General features: G+C 35.9%; 1 protein-coding gene across 3 annotated transcripts in view; it reads right to left on the bottom strand.

Annotated features, from left to right (window-relative positions):
- Positions 1–782: 782 nt before the first annotated feature.
- The window catches only part of FAM117B (family with sequence similarity 117 member B), an 85,336-nt gene continuing 64,883 nt past the window's right edge, over positions 783–21,235 (bottom strand). Inside the window, exons 5-8 of one of the 3 annotated variants that reach the window (XM_077885458.1) lie at positions 18,268–18,411; positions 16,719–16,944; positions 14,569–14,689; positions 783–2,430 (exon numbers count right to left, since the gene is read on the bottom strand). In XM_077885458.1, coding sequence (XP_077741584.1) covers positions 2,418–2,430; positions 14,569–14,689; positions 16,719–16,944; positions 18,268–18,411 — 504 coding nt within the window. In that variant the 3' untranslated portion in view covers positions 783–2,417. Of the gene's footprint in view, positions 2,431–5,313; positions 9,231–14,568; positions 14,690–16,718; positions 16,945–18,267; positions 18,412–21,235 lie in introns of those variants that run through there. The other 2 variants (XM_077885457.1, XM_077885456.1) reach the window with 2 other exon arrangements.

The following is a 21,235-nucleotide window of genomic DNA, read 5'->3' on the forward strand; positions in this document are numbered from 1 at the left end:
TTCATTTGGGGAATATAAATAATAGTGAAAGGGAATATAAGGGAAGGGAGAAGAAATGTGTGGGAAATATCAGAAAGGGAGACAGAACGTAAAGACTGCTAACTCTGGGAAACGAACTAGGGGTGGTAGAAGGGGAGGAGAGCGGGGGGTGGGAGTGAATGGGTGACGGGCACTGGGGGTTATTCTGTATGTTAGTAAATTGAACACCAATAAAAAATAAATTTAAAAAAATAGTTTTATACAAGACACTGTAGATACTATGTATACTAACACTAGACGTAAAAAATGAAGATAATGTGAAAAGGAAATTCATATTTATTCACAAACATAAGAATTCATGCATTCATAATGAAGCAGCATCAGTATGACTGCTTTACAGCCTAGTATAATGCATACAATTGCTTCATAGTAGCCTAGCTTATACACTAATGAATGGTTATATTTTTATGGCATACATTAAGTAATAGTGTCATTCATAATACAGTATTAGAAACAGTACTTTTAAAAAAATACCACTTACCTGTAATGATAAGCTAATACAGTTGCTTCAATTATGAGAAGCATACTGCATGGTAATATAATTCTTTGAAAGCAATATCATAAAACTAATCCATTAATTTTATATTAAGTATCACTTACCTTATGCCTCCGTAAGGATAGGCTATCCACTTGAAGTCTTGCACGTGATGTTCTTCACAATGAATACTTAAAATATGATGACACAAAAACATCTCACACAGTTCTTGCCTTACAGTTATAGATTTTCACACAAAGACACAACATATACAACAGTTAAGTTTATTAACAGCATGGCATAATGATTGGTTACTATTCATTAAGTGGAAGCATCATAAAGGTCTTTATCCTCATCCTCACATTGAGTAGGCTGAGGAGGAGGGGAGAAACGTCGATCTCATGGTCTCTGGGGTGGAAGAGGAGGTGAAACAGAGAGGCAGGCACACTCTGTTTAACTTTATGGAAAGACATTGTAATTTCTGACTCTTGCTTTTTCATTTCTCTAAAAATATTCCTATATGCTATCAAATCTCCTTCCACCATTTGCTTTAGTTTCAATAATTATATCATAGAAGAGTCCATGTTATGAAACAAGTGAAAAGTAGTCTTGAATATCTGGAACCCCTCTGCCAGATTGTCTAATGTCAATTTGTTTTCTGTCACTGCTTCTTCTACATTTCTCCTTCATGGGCTGCACTGGTTCCGAAGCAGCCATGTCCATCAAATCTTTTGTTAATTCCTCTGGTGTGGTGTCTGTTAGCTCTTGAATTTCAAGAACCATATATTGAAACTCTTCACACACACATCTTTTTTTTTGCCACATCCAGAATCTCTCATTATTTCCTTGATGGACTGTCATAAGTCCGGTGAAGTCATGCACAATATCTGGACACAATTTTTTCCAGTAGCAATTTATTCTTTTGGATTTCATAGCTTTCACAGCTTTTTCTGTAACAGTGATGCCACCCATCTTCAGTGATGAGACTTTCAAGACTTCCATGATGTTTTATCAGGGTTCTCTCTTCCATAGCATTGACAATGCTTTCCATTAAGTACAGTGGGTAATGAAACTTAAAAGTCTCTATGACCTCTGACCTGCAGGCTGAATTAGAGACATTGTGTCTGGGGGCAAGTAGACCACTTTGAGGTCTTTGGTGTTGAACTCATGGGGCTTTAGGTAGGCCAGGGGCATTATCCAATATCAAAATAATTTTTAAAGGCAGTCTCTCATTGGCTAGGTACTTCCTGACTTCAGGGACAAAGCATTAATGGAACCAATCTAGAAAAAGAGTTCTCACTGTCCAGACCTTCTTGTACAAGCAAAAGACTGGCTGCTAGTATTTATCTTTTCCCTTCAAGACTTGGGGATTAACAGTTTTATAGAAAAGGGCAGTCCTGATCATAAATCCAACTACATTTGCACAAATGTGCAAATCCTGGCTTAAATCCTGATGCTCACTTTTCTTCCTATTAAATGTCCTTTTGGCATTTTTCCCTCCAGAATAGGGCACTTTCGTCTACATTAAAAATCCATTCAGGCAGATATCCTTTCCCCTCAATTATTTTCTTAATGATATCTGGGAACTCATCTTCTGCCTCTTGGTCATCAGAAGATGTTCTGTTTTCTTGCCATTTTTTAAACCAAACACTTTCTAAAATTATCAAACCATCCTTTACTGGCATTAAATTCTCCTGCTTTAAATCCTTCATTTTCCTTTTGCTTTGTCATATGACAAATGGTCCTTAACTGGATTAATTTATCTTGAAATGGTTGCTACTGCACTTCAGATCTCAATCTATAGTATGTTAACAAGCAATTCCACTTTTTTTCTCTGCTTCTTGGGAGAACTTCCAGCATCTCTGATGGCACCTCATATGGGTTCCATGGTGTTATTCAAGCTTTACAGTATTGCACTAAACATGAAAAATACATGAGAACTACAAGATCACTTTTTACTGACATATGCAGTTTACTGGAGAGATGAATCGCTCATGATGATTAGTGTTACACAGCATTTTAAGAGGATATTTGCAACACTTGAGCTTATCGCAATAGCCACAGGTATAAATGAGATTATTACAGTAATACAGTAGGTACTACAGTAAATCTTACGCAGTTGTGATTTTATACTGCATCTTTACGTTTGTTTACATTTCTCTTGACTACAAATGGCTCCATGTATGGTTATGTGTGCAACTAAGTTTTGGTAAGTTTTAACTTGTGATAGATTTGTGTATATTTTATGGTAGTGTAAATGGTAAGATATAATACATCTACATATATTTTAAGATATAATACTATCTACATATGTTTTACACATTCATGGTACCTATTTTTTAGAATTCAAAGCTACACAGTTCATCTGTTTTTTCAAATTATCAAAAATCTTTAAAAATTTTTCCAATATCTATTGAAAAAAACCTATGTTGTTCAAGGGTTAACTGTATTATAACTTTACAAGCTAAAATGAATTACATGGGACCATTTCCTATGACTGAAAACTTTTGGCTTTCTTAAGGAATGAATAAACTTAAAATATAAAGGAGGTAAGTATTTGCTTCCAGTTTTAGAAGTTACTTTCACATTCAGTAACCACTTAATGGACAGCACTATATCCCTCATCTCATAAGAAGACTGAAGCTCAAAAGTCTTTTTTGCTCAAGATCCCATGAACATTAAGCTGCTGAACCAGAACTGGTACCCCAAACTGTGGCCCTAAAACCAGGGCTTTTTCTGCATCTTCTCTGAATTATCCTAAGGATCTCAAAAATAACTGTGTAAGGCACAGAATGAAGATAAATGGTTACATTCCTGGTTTTTAACCAACAAAGCCTCCATGACAGTCTTCTGTAAAACATAATGATTTAGCAAGACTAATTCACACTAGTTTCCAAAATCAAACAAGGAGTATACAGAGATGAATTCTCAGTTTGAGGAAGATGTGAACTGCAGAACAAACTAGTATTTTATTTTTACAAAACCAGAGATATTTGGAGATACTTATTAAAGGGAATTAGAAACAATGTCTTAAAGACTCTACTCTCATCTCTGTGTGAAGATACTGACCAACCCAAAGACATACACACAAAAGTTGTATCTAGAGTAGTACTTTTCATCATTTTGATTCTCATACTATGAAATTCATTTTACTTTGTAACCTAATGTGTATCTATGTCTAGCAAAAGTTTTACAGATATTCTCCTTATGTATGAATACTTATTTTTCTTTTTTTTTTAATTTTTTTATTTATTTATGATAGTCACACACACAGAGAGAGAGAGAGAGAGAGAGAGAGAGAGAGGCAGAGGGAGAAGCAGGCTCCATGCACCGGGAGCCCGACGTGGGATTCGATCCCAGGTCTCCAGGATCGCGCCCTGGGCCAAAGGCAGGCGCCAAACCGCTGCGCCACCCAGGGATCCCAAATACTTATTTTTCTATTCAGCTTCATTAAAAAACAAAACATTGGCTAGACCTATTAAATTAATTTTAAGACTCAGTTTGAAAAACATTAAACCAAAGAGATACAAAAGCTATTTGTATTATCATACTATGCTCTAGTAGATGTATAAAATATTTTTAAAGCATACCTCATCTTAGCAAGGAAAAAAAACCGGTATTGATATACATTGGCAGGGAATTGCTATGAAGAGGATACTGAATTTCATACCCAACTACTTAAAAGCAATTTAAAGGGAAAAGATCATTATAGACCTAAAAACTGCTGGGTGTGTGTGTGGTATATTTAATGAATCAAAATAAAAAATGGGAGAATAGAAGAACACCCAAATTGAGATCTAAATTTTCTCGGGGCACGTGGGTGGTGCAGATGGGTTAAGAGACCAACTCTTGGTTTCGGATCAGGTCATTATCTCAGAGTTGTAAGACTGAGCTCCATGTTGAGCCCCACGTTGGGCTCCATGCTCAGTGTGGAGTCTGCTTAAGACTTTCCCTATCCCTCTGCCCCTCCTCCCTCATGCTCCCTTGCTCTCTCTTGCTCTCAAGTAAATAAATCTTTAAAAAAAAATTTTTTTTTCTCCTCTCAACCTCTTTAAAGACAGAGGGGAAAGACAGAGGAAAAAAATGGAAGATTTAGAACCAATTTCAGATTTTCTTTGCATTTGATGCTAGGTTATAAGGTAAATATATATTCATTAGCTATCCCCAAATTCTAGTTAACCTCCACCCCAAAATAATTTTCGGAATTTTTTACAATGTAATTTGATGACTACTTTTTATAACTGATCTCTGTAGTGACTTTTTACTTCACTTAAAATGGTGTCCCTGCTTTCTATATGTTATATATATACTGCATGCAGCCTTCATTGGGGGCATATCTAACTAGCTCTGTTCTGTGAATACAGACAACCCCTGAGCCTAAACAACTACCTTGCACATATAAACCACTGTATATATGGAAGAACATGGCTGATTTAGAAAAAACGAATTACCAAAACAAAGGGAAAAAATCCTCTATTTGTACTTCAGGATAACATTAGGTGACTGTCCTAGCTAAATCTCTAACTATGAAGTAATGAATTATTTCTAAACATATATTATCTTTCAGTGTGCTTATCACTTACCACAAAGATCAAGTATTTTGCATTCTAGAGGAAGTAAAGAGACAGCAAGGAAGTAACAACTGACAATATTATATATCTTGCTACTTAACACACCCATTTTTCTATACATTTGTGAAAAAGAATATACTATCTTTAAATTATTTCAGGTGAGAAGTGTCTGAAAAGAAAATCCGAAATGAGGCAACAACATTCATAAAAGCACATGGAAAAAAAAACTCTCAAGAACAGACTTTATTTTTAACATAAAAGTTCTATTTTCTTGTGAGGCAGCAGTAAGTGTCAGATACAGGGAATACATAAGTACATAATAACAATATTTATCACCATTGGAAATGCTGTTTTTTGGGGGAGATTTTTGTTAGAAAAACAAAATTTAAAAAAATTGCATTTTCAAAAGATTTACACAGCTTAAACAGATGAAAGATACAGACTTCAAAAAAACATAAATTATATTCTTCAACAGGATTGTATAAACAAAATATTGTTCAGGGCTGCTCTGCTTATCATTAATTTAAGCAGAGTAAAACTTAAACCTTAAAGTGCGAAGTATCCTTAGCTTTTTTAATGCAAATTCAGCACTTCCACTGGTCCAGTTTTGAGACATCAAAATTCCAAGCATTAAGGAATGAATCTTAAGTTAGAATAGTAAGCTGAATTCAGTAATGGCGAGTTTTATTTCCTTTAACAGAAGAAAATCTTGACAACCCAGTCCTAATCTTGGACATACAGAAGGCTAGAAATTCTGCCATTTTTTAAAATATCTCTTTTCCGGTAAAAGCCAGCCATTAAAAAGAAAAGAAAAAAAAAAGGAAAAAAAAAAGCCTTTCTTCTTGCCAGTTATTCCACAGTTAGCAATAGCACCTTCTAAAAGGCTGATTTGGCTTATCATAAGTGTAAGAAATATTTTAAACAAAATGAAGACTCTAGTTCAAAATAATTTTGGCATCCATGCTCATCATATTAACCAAAGAGGCAGAACAGATATTTTAAAAATATAATTGCTAACAAAAGCCATGACAAGTAATAGACTTAGTCATAATCAGAAACAATAAATTTCTATGTTTTCATCATAAGGAAGAAATCAAGAGAAATAACTTAAGACAAAGTAAATAATCAGAGAATAGCTCCTTTTGCCAAAATATACATGCCACCTATTTCTTTTACTGCAATGGAAGTAAATTTATTTAAAACTTTAAAAAATTTAAATTATATTCCCATTGAAGCTATTCTAATTTATCTTCTGTACAGTTTTCTACAGAATAGCAAGATAATTATGGAATGTAATTTTAGAAAATATTCTCTTGAAAGTAGATCCATTTTTTTTTTTTTAATCAGCCATCTGTGAACTAAGGGTTAAGCAAAAGAGCTGAATGGACCTATGGTTAATATTTTTTCAAGACTGCAATAAAGCTCATATGCTTAAAAATTAGCCCTTTGGCACTGGCAGTTAGAGTTGTTTGTACCTTGTACCTTTTTGTCTTTCAAATCTCAGGCTCTATTTCTCCCAAACCCGAGGGATATGTTTGGTTGCCATACAATTAATTTACCTGCAAATTCACATTCTCCTTACAACCAAACGTTTAAAAGTTCCACTTATAAGACTATGTAAATTATAACTTTTAAACTTGTTCTCCCATTCTAGTTTTAAATTACTTTAAGGATATAGGACACTCTACAGAAAGATGTGAATTATACAAATATGCACAACAGAGTAAAAGGAAAAACGGTTTATAAAGTGGCATTTTAGTTACAAAATACCCTTGTCATTTACAGGAATGGACAGAAGAAAGTAAGTGTAAGGTAAAGAAAAAACCCACAGATTTAATGGAATTCAAGTAATCCAAAAACTGAGGGTTTTTTTTTTTTTTTAGAAACTTGTTTAAACTTCCTCCTCCTACCATTCATACCAACTCACCTGATGAGTTTTACCTTTTCTTCTGCACTTTTGATAGAGCAGTTCTCAGTGGTGAAATGGTAAAGTCAAGACACATAACAACAAATAAGGCAAAGAATCAAGGTTCTTCTCAAAAAACCAACCAACCAGAAAATTTAGACCCTGAATAACTGAGTTTTAGTGATTTAGAAGCCACAATGTACTATAAATCCAAGTAAGCTAGTTTTGGATGGAGAAATTACCAAAATTCATCAGTGCTACCAAGTGAAACCTGACAAACTTATTCTAAGGTCTGAATTTATCTAATTTGCCTAAATACATCTCCATCTTAAACTTCACAGGGCATAATTTTAATTAGTTAGATGTTTTAAAGGTGCATGAGTATAAGAAGTCCTTTCAGAAGATTTATTGCTACCACTAGGTTTCCTCTGATGGTATATGTCTGAACAAACTGACGTATTAACCTTCTAAACTGTATCCCTTTTACAAGTATTTAAATTTCTCCCTATATGTATAGGAATATTAAATTATTGCATCATAGGTAGTATATGAAGATCTTAGAAGGATGCTTTTTATCAATTACTGTTTGCTGAAACTCATTTTAAAAAAGAGCTGCTCCTTAATTTCACTACCATATACACAAACATGAAATACTGTTGTCATGTGATACTGGCAGTGACTGTATTAAGATGAGCCTAAACCCAAAACTGTATGGATTTTTCAAAGATTCCTGTTGTTTAATATGCTCCAAAGCTCTCCTGGCCGGTCTTCCCCACTGTGTGGAATGCTGGAGGGAAAACTAGCAAAATCTATAAGCAACATATCTCAGTGCCAACCACCATAAAGAAAATGTCAGTCGCAAGACTCTGTGACTACGGATTGCTATTCAATGGATTACACTCCTGGCAAACTACTAACCCTGACCAAATCCACAAGACAACAACATCACAAAAGCAAAGGAGGAAATCCATGCACAGTTATTTTAGGACCTCTTGGAACTATGATACAGTGATGATAAAGGGAGATCATGTGGCAAGTATTTTGTAAAAAACCAAGGGGGCTCCTTACTCCTAGCTAGCAATCAACACTGGGTAATTTCCTTTTGGCTCACTGACTTTTAAACCAAGTTCCAATGACGGGTGAGAACATATTAAAGCACTTGTTTCCAGACTATAACTTTTCTGACCACATGGTGAAATGTGTACAGGTGTAGTGAAGAAAACAGCAGTTTTACAAGTATTTCACCCAAAGCACAAACTTCTGACACCAAAAAACATAAATCACATAATGTACTAATATTTAATATTGCTTTTTATCTCATTATATATTTGTCCAATGCATTTACCTATCAATTCTTGTTTGGGAGAAGAACATAGTCATGAGATTAAGATTGCTGGGAAAATGTCAACAATCCCTTTGGTCCCAAAGCTGAAAACAGCTGAGAAAAGCACACATCTAGAAAGGGAAACAAGAAACAAGAGGCCACCAAAGAATCTTTGAACATCCTGTTTGCTACGTTTCAGAAAATGTAACATTGGTATTATAAAATAGTCATTTTCATATAAAAGATGGTTCTTGCAGCATCATTCATGTCTCCCTTCAGGAATTAGGTTTGCAGAGATTAGTTTTTTTTTAAAAAAGAAGTTTAATTTGAAAACAAAAAAACAATGATATTGGCCCTCCAAAAGTAAAGAGTGAGACCTTTCTTGTTTCAACCAGTGCTTTAAGAAAAAGCAGGCTAAGCAATGAGGGAGCAAAGCCATCAGAGGGCGCTGCCTTCTTCCAGAAGTCATACTGTGACGTGTCACCCTGGAAAGCTGGAGCATACCACAGCCAACTGGGAGCTCGCGATGCCATCACAATGAAATGATCTGAGGAGGTTCTCAGTTGCCCAGAAAAATGGCCACACAGCCCTGTGACCTATCCTTCAGCTTCCTCAATTGGTTCTGGTGGTGGGAGTAGAGAGGCCGATGGCATGACTGTACTCGTTCCTCGAGAGACTCGGTCTTGCTCTGTGTTTGTGGACAGGGAGGCCACAGCAATAGGCTGCAGCAGAGTGGTTGTCATGCCAGTGGTAACTGTCAGACTGTGACCAGAGCCCTTGAGGGTAAGATCTGGTGTGGGAAGGAGTGGCTTGAGGATGCTGACGAGGCAGAAGGCAGAGCCGCTTTTAGGAATGAAATTCACCTTGTTTTTGTCAGGACAGTAAAAGGCTGGGATTTCGTGAAGCTGTTTTGGCCTAGGCACAGAACAGACAACCCAGAAGTTTTAAGTCACAGAACAATGAAGTTAAGTTCTTTTATTATTTTTTTTCTAAACAGATAACTTAGAGATACATGAATATAAAACTCAGATTATATCAAAAGCTTCAAATGCTCTAGGCCAAATTGGAATTAGACACATAATTCAAAATATATATCTTAGAATGCCAAAAGGACATCATACGTCTTTGCTGCTTTCAATTCCCTGGAGAGCCTCATGCACCATACAGGTGACTCAGGCTGGTGACCACTGCATCTCACTGAGGTCTAAGACACCCATTATAAAGAACTTCCTAAAGCAAAAGAAATTCTACATGTTTAAAGACAAAAATATGTTCCACTTACTACAGTTTTTCCAAAGCCTGTACTATTTTGAAGGGAGAAGGCAAGTCTTTTGCTAAATTCCATGACTGCACGAAAAAACTTTGGTAGGCATGAGTTATCTCTTCAAGTGTGCTTAAAAATCTCTTTGACTGAAACTTTTTTTTTTTTAGTTAACCATGATGGTTTTCTGAGAAACATAACAGAAATGTAAAATCAAAATAAAAATAATGGTGTTCTATGAAAATAAAGATATTAAAAAATTAAATTGTTAAAGTAACATGGAAGTGCCACAAAATTAAAAAGAAATTAAGGTGGGAGAGCCTAAGTAAATCAAGATTCAAGTGGGAAAAGGCAATATGATTCAAGATTCAAGTGGGAAAAGGCAGTATGATTATATGATAAAAGTACGGTGCTCAGCTCTCCTAATGAAATTCAAAAAATTAAAATTTAAGTGTGCCAAGTCTGCAACAGATTCTGGGGACCCAAAAATGAAACAATCTACAAGAAGATAGATTAACCATGTAGTTCATGGGGGGAGGAAGATACTGGGTATGGAACAAATCCCATTTTTAATGTTTTCTGCACTTCAAACATTAATCACCCAAGTTATGAATTACTTCAAGCATCCCTAATCTTTGCCACACAGCACAAAAAAGGTCAAGAGCTCCTGTAAAGGTCTGATAGATGTGATAAAAATGGCTTATATAAGGTTTAGAGATAGCACAGGGGAGTGGATAACCTGTGGCACAGAGGAAGAGGGAAAATTTGCTAGAAAGAAGGCTTACAAGGGAAGTAATATCTGAAATGAAGATATCAGAAATTATTAACAGACCTGTGGAATGGGTGGGGAAAAAGAAGCTCCAAGTAGACAATGCTTTTGGTGGGCAGATTTTATTAATAGTGCCTACTACCCAAGGACAGCTTTGACAAATACAATAATCTAAGAACAAAGAAATTATTTAACTGATGGTTTACTTTGCACTGTTCTAATATACGATGGAAATGTCCAGTAATTTTAGAGCGACAAGTGTATTTGGATAGATTAGTGATAAGAAGGGTACACAATTCTCTATTTTTACTATACAAGAGTATGGTTTTCAATTCCTTGAAGAGGACAGGATGTTGAGTTTAGGATTCTATAATTAAATAATACTTGAATTTTCTTTTGAAGGTGGAATTATTAGAAGTCACTTTCATTCTTATCTTAGGGAAAAAAGGCCAATCAATTTTTATACCCTCCTCCAAATGAGGCCTAGATTTTTAGTTAATTAATTTCTTTGAGGCTATCTTGTTTAAAATTACTTAACTTCTTTACTGCTTTCATTAAACTAGATCACACAGAAAATAATATAAACAGTAATAACTTATCCAAAAGCACCAAGATCAAGAAACAAAACCTTACCAGTTAAAAGCACCAACCTTCTCCACCACAAACCAAAAAACCCACAACAAAACACCTTCCTTTGTCTTCTCTCTTCCAGATCCACCCCAACCTAGCAAGAGGAATCACTCCTGACCTCTAAAATTTTTCTAGAATACTACCTAAGAAATGTATAATCCACTGGTGTATGACCCATAAATACCTAGGCAATAGAAGCTACAAGTACTAATACTAATTCAAAGGTTTCTTCAAAACTTAATAACCATAAATAGAAAAAAAATCTCATAACTAAATTTTTACTTTTCCTTAAAAAGTTATTCCAAAAGGATTTTTTCTCAAAAATGGATATGACTGTTTGAGAGCTTTCTGAAAAACTGATGGATGGGCTGAATAGTAACTCTTGGTATTCTTATACTGATGAAAGGAATTCTTTCCTGCCTTTTTAAAAAGGCCTGTGTAATTTTTTAATGCAGGCATAAATTATCAGCAAAGACAACGGTGGGTCCAACTTACCTCTAATCGAAAGAAGAGAGAGAGAAGGAGAGCCATGTTGTATTTTTAATAGTACCTCTATACTGCAAAGAGGCCATAATATCTAGGAATCTAAGGTAACTAAAAGCCAAGGAATTCATTAGTTTGGAGGAAGAAATAGCATATTTGACTTCCTTTTAAAAAAAGACTAAGCGCGGGGATCTCTGGGTGGCGCAGCGGTTTAGCGCCTGCCTTTGGCCCAGGGCGCAATCCTGGAGACCCGGGATCGAATCCCACATCGGGCTCCCGGTGCATGGAGCCTGCTTCTCCCTCTGCCTATGTCTCTGCCTCTCTCTCTCTCTCTCTGTGTGTGTGACTATCATAAATAAATAAATAAAAAACTTAAAAAAAAAAAGACTAAGCGCAGATGGCATGGCTATGGTATGTATCGTTTCACAAAGAACATAGAGACTGAAAGAAGTACAAAATGTGGTTTAAATTCTGGGTCTTAATTCAACCATCTATTTCCTTTCAGGTAAATAAACAGATATTTCTAGAAACCAGAGCCTTCACCCCACTCCAATCCCCAGTTCAGATCAGAGTTATTTCCTTTAAACCAGAAGTTAAGAATTAAAGAGAAAAGTATTCTTCAAAGAATGATTAAATAAGCTTAAAATTTTTAAATTAGGACCAGTAATCTATCTTTGTTTGTTGCTGCTGTGCCTAGTGGGTTTTGCTCTCATTTGGACAGAGGTAGGGCAAAAAAGACTAATTTTTTTAGACTTTGAGTAATTTGTTTTATTGGTAGAAAGTTAAAATTACCTCTAAGGAATCCACTCTTGGGTTACTGCTGTTAATTTGTTTTTGAAACATAATGAAAATGCTTAAAATAGAATAAGTTTTTGTATGCTACACATCTTTTGTATCAGTATAATTTATAACAAACTATGTACATTTTAAAAAGAGTTAAGTCTACCTTATAATAGATGGATGTGCCATAAAAAATGTAATATGTTATGGTTTACCTTCTATTTCTTTGATCTAGCTATCCATCTATACACATACACAAACACACACACACACACACACACACACACACACACACTCCTAACCATTCTTCCCTCCCTTTAGATACAAATAATGTAGCTCAGGTATTAAGTCCTGAGACATTTTCCAAATGCAAGAGTTTACGGCAGATACCATAGGACACCAACCTACACAACAAATATTCACTCAAGTCACTTATAAAAAGAATGCAAACTGCTTTTGAACCAATCAACAATTTCTCTGCATTTGGGCAATTTTAAAAAAGATTTTATTTATTCAGAGGGAGAAGAGAAAAGAGAGAGAGAGAGAGAGAGAGAGAGAGGGAGAGTGAGCAAGGGTGGGAGAAGGGGCAGAGGGAGAGAAAATCCCAAGCAGACTTCATGCTGAGTATGAGCCCGACTCAGGGCTTGATCCCAAGACAAGATGACCTAAGCCAAAATCAAGAATCGGGTGCTTAACTGACTGAGCCACCCAGGCATCCCTGTATTTGGGCAATTTAAACTACCAATGAGTAAATAAAAAAGCTCAACTCCAAAAAGGTCCATTTGGACCATTTGATTTTTACTTAATAGAATGATTCCATATCTTAAGAACTCTTATGGAAAAGCCTAAGCCAGCACCTGCAAATTGGGCATAAAAAATGTGAGGTATTTGTTAAAGATCCACAGTCCAGGTCCTACCTCCATATTTATGCATTAGGCTTGAGATGGGGCCTGGGAATCCTGCAGTTTCAACCCATATCCTAGACGATTATGATTTAGGGAGTCCATGAAGCAGAGCTAGATAAATTCTGCTTAAATTCTCAGCTAGCACCAGTCAGGCTTTTAGACTAACATAGTAGGCATGGGAAGGTGGGAGGAAGCAGTTGCTAACACAGTTTTCAATTACTGTCATAAAAGCAGATAGGAGACTGACAGCTGGGATTTCCTAGTATAGAATTGAGGGAATTTAAAAACAATGTTCTTTGTGCAGCAAAATTATTCAATATTTAGGTTAAAAGAAGCACTGACAGGAGCACATGGAAGAACAAAAGGATACCATATTTCAAAATGACTCCAAGATGTTCATAATGGAGGAAGAAGATCAATTTCATGAGTCAGTCAAGGTTGGACAACCTTCACGTGTTCCAGGTTTCACAGGAGAGGAAATGCAAGGATGACTAAGGATGAATCTTAGACGTGCAGCCATAGTGATATTGGAAGGTGAGGGCCCAGTACTACCATCATATCCCCAAATAATGTTCATTACACCTACTTTGCTGTCTCATACATGTCTACAATCCTGAAGCCATCACTTATAAAGCAAGGAGCCATGGCTACTGCAAATACTAAGGCTAATCTTAAGCAAATTTTGAGTCTAAAACTAAAGTACTTCACCAGATGACCAGCCAACAGAAATATGAGCATAGGAGATCATATACCAACAGTACTAGACACTGTTTAAAATCCTACTTCTTACGTTATCTTCATCACAGTAACATCATTCTACAAAGTAATAGAATTCTATTTCCTATACTGACAGACAAAATACTTCTAATACTGTTTAAAGAACTAGAGACCAAAAATACATAAGAACTGAGGGGAAGAAAAAAAAAAAAAGAGAAAGAAAAAAAAAAAACTGAGGGGAATTCAATTCTTGAAAAAAAGAAACCACACTAGATGAGATCTGTGGTCCACCTTGAATAAAAATACTGCTAAATTCAATGTGTGATATTGACTGTACACAGATTCAAAAGTAATAGCCACAAATGACACATTGGGGACAAGTGAGGAAATATGAAAAGCAACTGGATATTAGTTGATATTAGCGTTGCTGTTAATTTTATTTGGTGTGATAATGATATTATGGTTATAGAAGAGTACTATGGTTACTTTTAGGAAACAAATGTTAAATTCTAATTATCATTAAGTGTCATGATGTCTGCAACTTATTTCCAGAAACTTCAGCAAAAACTAACCACCCCTATGCCAGACAAAGCACATGTTAACAAAATATTTACTCCAGAATCCAGGTTGTGAATATATGGGTGATCACCGTACTATTCAACTTACTTGAAAATTTTCATAATAGAAGTTATTTGGAGGGATACTTACGAGCATTCCTCAAAGACTTTGACCCTTTCACAGCCCTCAGGAGGTTCCCTTTTGAACATATAACTGTTGTTAGGTTTTGGTGAGGTTGCATATTTGGGCAAAGGAGAGTTGTTCCCATTCTCTGCAAAAAACAGCATGCTGGATTACTAAGAAATACTACTCTATAAATGCAGTCATACTATATTTAATTGCTCATGGCCTCCCTCCACACTATGAACTTCTTGAGGGTAAGAAGAGTGTTTATTCATCAACATCACCTCCCAAGATCTAACACAAAACCTGTTAAAGAGGAGAATATTAATGTTTGCTAAATAAATGCATAAACAAAAAATTTTTTTTCCACTTACAATTACTATAGCTCAGGCTGTATCACTTAATCTATGGCCCTTCACACTGATATCTTGCTCCCTTTTTTCTGTTATATACCCAGCAAACAGACTCCAATGCCAGTTCCTTTTTTCTAGTACACTTAACTAAGCTGGTTTTTCACTGGCTGCCTAACATTCACTCTTGGCCTGCCCTTTAGAATTTCTCAATTTGATTTCTCTGCTTCTCTGGTTACAATCTCTGCTCCAGGTCGTCAGGAGTCTTCTATGCACTGTACGCCAAAGACTTCCTTTTGCCTATGAACTTCTCCATACCTGAAGAGGTCCATCTCTATTCATCCCCCAAAATTTCCTTCAAAGTCTAGCTCAAACTTTTGAAATCTCTTCAAATTAACCCTAACAAAAAAATATACTTCTTCGCTCTGGTATTTCTTGTTCAGTGTTCATATTCTCAGTTCCACTACATTAAAATTCCTGATATCTAAGTGTTCTAAATTTTCAGTGTGTCTATGTCAACTAAGCCATAAGTTTTTTGTAGGCAGTAGCACTGTGGCCTTATTTTCTTAGAAATTTCAAAAAACTAACCAGTCACATCTCTTAAAGTCAAATAAACCATTACACAAAATTCATGGAGTTTCAACTCGTTACTGAAAAATAGAAAGTATGGCATATTTTAATAACCATATTTTTTAAAGGAAGTGTGTATGTGTTACATTTGATTGAGTACTAAGTACCAGGAGCCGTGCTAAATGGTCTGCATTTACTATTCCTTTTAATCCGAACAATAAGTCTAAATAGTACTTAATTATGCAGATTCCTGATAAGAAACACACAACCCAACCAAAGGATTTAATTCTGTGTCAGACCTGGGTGCACATTGGGAGCATCAAAAACTCTTGGAACTTGTATCTCAACCCGCGGGGGATTGTGATATAATTGGTGGAGAGTGCTGGCCTGGAGTATCCATATTTTACTTAATTTAGAAGCTGGTAAAAAAAAAAAAGGGTCCAAATAATAACATTTACAACTGCCATAGATAGCTTTAACTGACATCTTCAGGAACTCTTAAGATTGTCTGCACTTGTTACAGTCTCAGTAATTTAGGTGATTGATGGTGATGGTCAATTGTAACTTTTTAGGACATTCAAGGCACTTGTAAGAGGTTTGAAATAAATGATTACTGAGCTCAGCTGCAGAATTTACAAATATATTATTGCCCTCAAGTACACACAGTACCTTGGGTTAGGCTAACAAAATATTGCCCCAGTATAGACAGATGACAGGTCATGTTTGTTTTAAAAAGCAAGAGAGGGGCAGCCTGGGTAGCTCAGTGGTTTAGCGCCACCTTCAGCCCAGGGCGTGATCCTGGAGATCTGGGATGGAGTCCCACATCAAGTTTCCTGCATGGAGCCTGCTTCTCCCTCTGCCTGTGTCTCTGCCTCTCTCTCTCTTTCTGTGTGTCTCTCATGAATAAATAAATAAAATCTTAAAAAAAAAATTAATAAAAGGCAAGAGAGAACAAAGTGCTTTTCAAGACAAATGTTCATTTATACCAAAAGAATGTCTCTCACTAATAAGGAACTTGCATTAACAAGTGAAGAAAAAGAAAAATTACAAACAAAAGTTGACCCAACTAGACCATCACTTGAGCACTATAGTAAAACTGTTCTGCACTTAAATTTTTAAAAATCTATGTTAAGAATGCATGTCAAAGTAATTACGTTAGTGGCCTTAAGTGTGTCTGTTCTATTACAAAATGAACAGAATGAATGATACAGTAGGTGGTACTCCTTTATCTGGTAACAAGTCCCTCCTGCATTGTACCTTTATCCCTGGGATCAACAAGCAGGTCATCAGCTGAACAAGGGCTCTCTTCGCTACCTTCATTTGAGATGGTGAGGAAGGACGTGGGCGACACAGACTGAGAGCGGCTGCTGTCATTGCTTCCCCTGTCGGCACCCCCGGGGGTCTGCGTGTCAATGCTGCGTGTGCTGCTACTTCTCTGTACCAGCGGGGGAGGTGCACGATGGCCATCTGGAATATCTTGTGGCTGTTATAAAATTTTAAAAACATGTGTATTTATCATCAATTTTGAAATTCACCAGAAATGCACCTAATATCAACCTTCCCCTATTGTTCCAGATGACTCACAGGTCAGAAATGCCCCACTTATTAAGTCTAATGAGAAAAAAGCCTTTGTGTTGCACCATCAGTGACATTCCTGTCTAATGTGACTGCCCTACTGAACACAGAGCAGCAAATGCAAAGACTGTATTCCTAGGGTTAGTCACAGGACAGGTGTTCAATGCTTCCTGAATGATAAATTTCAATGAATTAGTTATCATGTTCTAAATATTTTTAAAATTGTCAAGTACTGCCATGGTAAAAGAGAAAGGAGGAATCTAGGCATAACACTAGGTTCCATATTAGAAGAGAATGTCATCCATTATATGAACTAGAGATACCTGATGACAGGTCCTGTTACCTTCTCCCCTGCCTACATCTCCCTGAGAAAGTTTTTCCAAAGATACCTTCCTAAATAAGGGAAACGTTAATGGTAGCAATGGTTATAGGGGGAAATCAAGGAGAACATTTAGAGGAAATCTTGTGTGGCTCACTTAATAGGAAAACCAGCTCCCCATACACCTTTGGTTCATTTATCTTTATTATTTCAGGGGGTTACTCCCATCATGCAGTATATGGACAAGAGGGTGTGGGAAGTTGTGTCTCCTCCAAGCTAAACCAACCTTTAATCTTCACAGAGAGGATCTTAAGCATCAATAAAATACTATTTCAAACTCCCCGATTCCTCTTTCACTGAAGAATGAAAGCTTAAATATACTCTGTGACATGCTTTTAAATATAAATAGGAAATTTTCTCACTGTGTCTTATGTATGAATCATTCTTATGTCTTATGTGCATTATAGGTAAGCAGAACTGCACTTCATGATCATAAAGTCAACCAAATAGTACTTCACAAACAAGAGGGAACAAGTAGATTCACGTTTAGAAAGTATTTGAAGTCACATCCCTCCCTCCCCAACAAATGTGCAATTTAAATTTTGTTACATGGAGTTATAGTAAATGAGAAGTGTTATCACCTGTCTAATGATTTTTAAATATGGATAAACAAAAAGTAGTTTCTGTTCAAGGATCTAAACTTAAGTCATATCAGTTGTCTCTATGAGATGCAAAGAAATGAAAACTTTTCATTCACTTGCCAAGGTCAAAGTTTTCCAAAAGAGACAAATTTTCATTCTCTCTCAACGAGAAGGAAGAAACCTAAGTAAATATGGAAAATGAAATTGTAACTTTTTAAATAATTAGAACAGTTAACGTGAAAGAACAATTTTAAGATACAAGATTACTTACTATAAGTTGTTCTTCCTTTTCTCCAGTCTCTTTAATTATTATTTCAATCTCCTGATTCAATCCTTCCACACTATTCCGGAACCGGGAGCCTGTTGATTTAGTGATGGGAATTACTGGAATAAGTGCACTCTTTGGAACAGGAGCCTGAAGAAAAAAAAAAAAAAACAGTAGAGGAGAGAAAAGAGAGCTTTAATATGTTACCTTTTAATTTTCCGGTTTGAAGCATAATTCCTGCTGACCTGAATAACTGAAATATATCAAAATTTAGTTTATAGGCCTCACAAAAAGCATGAGTAATCAAACACTCCTCAGTATACACAAAACATAATTTAAAGTAAAAGCTTCAGACTATCAAGGTAGAATTTCAGAAGTTTATTCACAACTATGAAGACTGTAAAGAGAGTAGGGATAAAGGAAAATATTAAAAGAACGTCAATCCCAGAAATTCTTCTAGGACTGTAACAGAGTTCAGATTTTTAGAACGTAACTTAAAAGTCTTCTAGTGCTCCAATTACCTAAACTCCAGGAAAGAAAATTTTCAAAAGGTGATTTATCAAAGACATAAAATTTTGTTTGGAAAAAACAAAATCAGTTCCAAAGTCCACATACAACAGCGAGAATGCAGAAATGAGAAGAACTTGCCTGTGAAATTTATTTATTCTTCCACTGTGATGATTTTAATATGTTTTGTTAAGGAAAGAAAATGATATAATTCATTTTTCTCTTTTGCCACTGGCATAGTATTATTTTTGAAAAGAAATAACTGATTACATAATTAAAGGATATTACATAGTTTCCTGACAAGATACTTGAAGTAAAATATGAAACAAAAATTACAGAGGTATCTGCTAAAGTTAACAGCAACAGTGTGCCAGAAGATCATTCTGCATATTGTCCTGCTATCTAGTAAAGAAATATAATTAACCCATCCTACATTTAGGGAGGTTTCTTTGAAAAACCTCTTTCAGGGGAAGATGGGCAAGGAGACAAAGGTAATAGGGCCTCCAATCATCACTAGTTCCCATTCAATGGGTATAAGCCTGTTGTCTGATATAAAACTAACTTAGTGTTAAACCTGCATTTCTCCTCTTTCATTCCTGCTCACCTTTATAAATTTTTTTTTCTAAAAATAAGCATAACACAACAATCCCTGGAAAAGGCAAGTCTCTGTCCTTGGAAAATTTGTGAGAAAAATGCCAAGAGGATGCTTCAATCTGGAGCAGACAAAGAAGGGATGGAAGTGAAGAGGGAATAGATAATGAGAAACGTGAGGGTATGGAGAGAAGATTGGGGAACAGAGGGACTAGAAAGGGGGGAAGTCAGAAGATACTACTAGAAGAAAATGATACTTGAAAAAGACTGCGAAAAGACAAAGTGTTTTAAGAATAAAATACATAATAGGGAGAACACAAAATAAAAGTTGTAGCTACTGTTTACTGAGCATCCATCCACTGTGGGCCAGACACCACATGTCCTCTCATTTCATTGTCAGGACCACTCTCTCTGAGGTGGGTTGCAGTGTTTCCCATGTTCCGTGCAGAGAAAGTGAGAGTTGGGGGCCCAAGAGTAAGTAATGTTGCCTCTTAGGCATCTCCTTACTGCCACTGCCTAAAATAGAGTCTGGATCAGACATGATGCTTGTTCAACAAGGCTAGTGCTATGAACTGAAAGTCTGCATCCTCCTTTTAAAATTCCTGTGCTGAAGCTCTAACCCCAATGTGGCTATTACTTGGAGATGGGGGCTATAAGGAAATAATTAAGGTAACATAAGAATGGGGACCTGATCTAATATAAGAAAGGAAATAGGTGACAGGAAACAGATTCCGACTAAGACAGTTAGAGGTTAAAGAAATCTATAGCTCAACTAGTCTGGAGTGGAGAGTGTATTAGAACATTTCTATCACACACTCATCCTACCTATAACTAAACACTTCCTGCGTCAACAAATAATGGCAGAAAACTGGTACAGACCAAGAAAGATCTCAGGGGTTAGTATATATTCACAAATAGATTTTTTTTTAACTCTTAAGCTTAATTTTCTTTTCTCAATGTCACAAACAAAACAAATAGCTTGCACTGGATGCCATTTTCAGGGCACTCCCAGATATGTATTTGGTTTAAAACTGTTAAATTACAGAATTGAAGAAGGAGAATAGAAAGAGAAGATGCTCTGACAAGATTTTTATAAAATGTTGACCCTCTTGGATTTTTTTTTTTTAAGATTTTGTTTATTTATTCATGAGAGACACACAGAGAGAAGCAGAGAAACAGGCAGAGGGAGAAGCAAGCTCCATGCAGGGAGCCCGATGTGGGACTCGATCCGGGACTCCAGGATCACGCCCTGAGCCAAGGCAGACGCTGAAACCACTGAGCCACCCAGGCGTCCCCCTTCTTGGATTGTAGAACCATAAATATCTTAAGAACAGAAAGCTTAAGGTTTCTGGCTGTTATGTTGGGATATGCACATACATAGAAACCTACCAGTGTCATAACCAATTGTACACCTAGTTACTGCTTGTCAAAATAGCTAAGGAGTCATGCTCTACATAGCTGGTAAGTTTTTCTCAAATATAGTCTAAACAGCAAGTATTTACCAATAGTTTAATCTATTTAAAGCAAAGGAAAAAAAAAAAAAAGAAGGAAAAGAAAAAAACTGCCTAAGGTTCACACAGCATTTTAGGTAAATGAAGCAAAGGTTCAACTATAATTAATTTAAATAGTTATAGGATTATAGGAAAAATAATCCACTAAAACTGCTTGGGAAAGATTTTCCTCATTTAAACATACTATTATTGTTCCAGAAATAGAAGGTAATAGGCCTCTGGTTTTATTCCTCACATAAACCATACTCTAAAATATCTTTAAAAAAAAAAATCCTTATACTTAAACTTTCATGCTTCATTTCAAGGACTCTTAAGGAATTTTACATGCATGTGGCATATAATTTATTTTTCTATACCTATATGTT

Source organism: Canis aureus, chromosome 36 (assembly GCF_053574225.1).
Source record: "Canis aureus isolate CA01 chromosome 36, VMU_Caureus_v.1.0, whole genome shotgun sequence".
Taxonomy (NCBI): domain Eukaryota; kingdom Metazoa; phylum Chordata; class Mammalia; order Carnivora; family Canidae; genus Canis; species Canis aureus.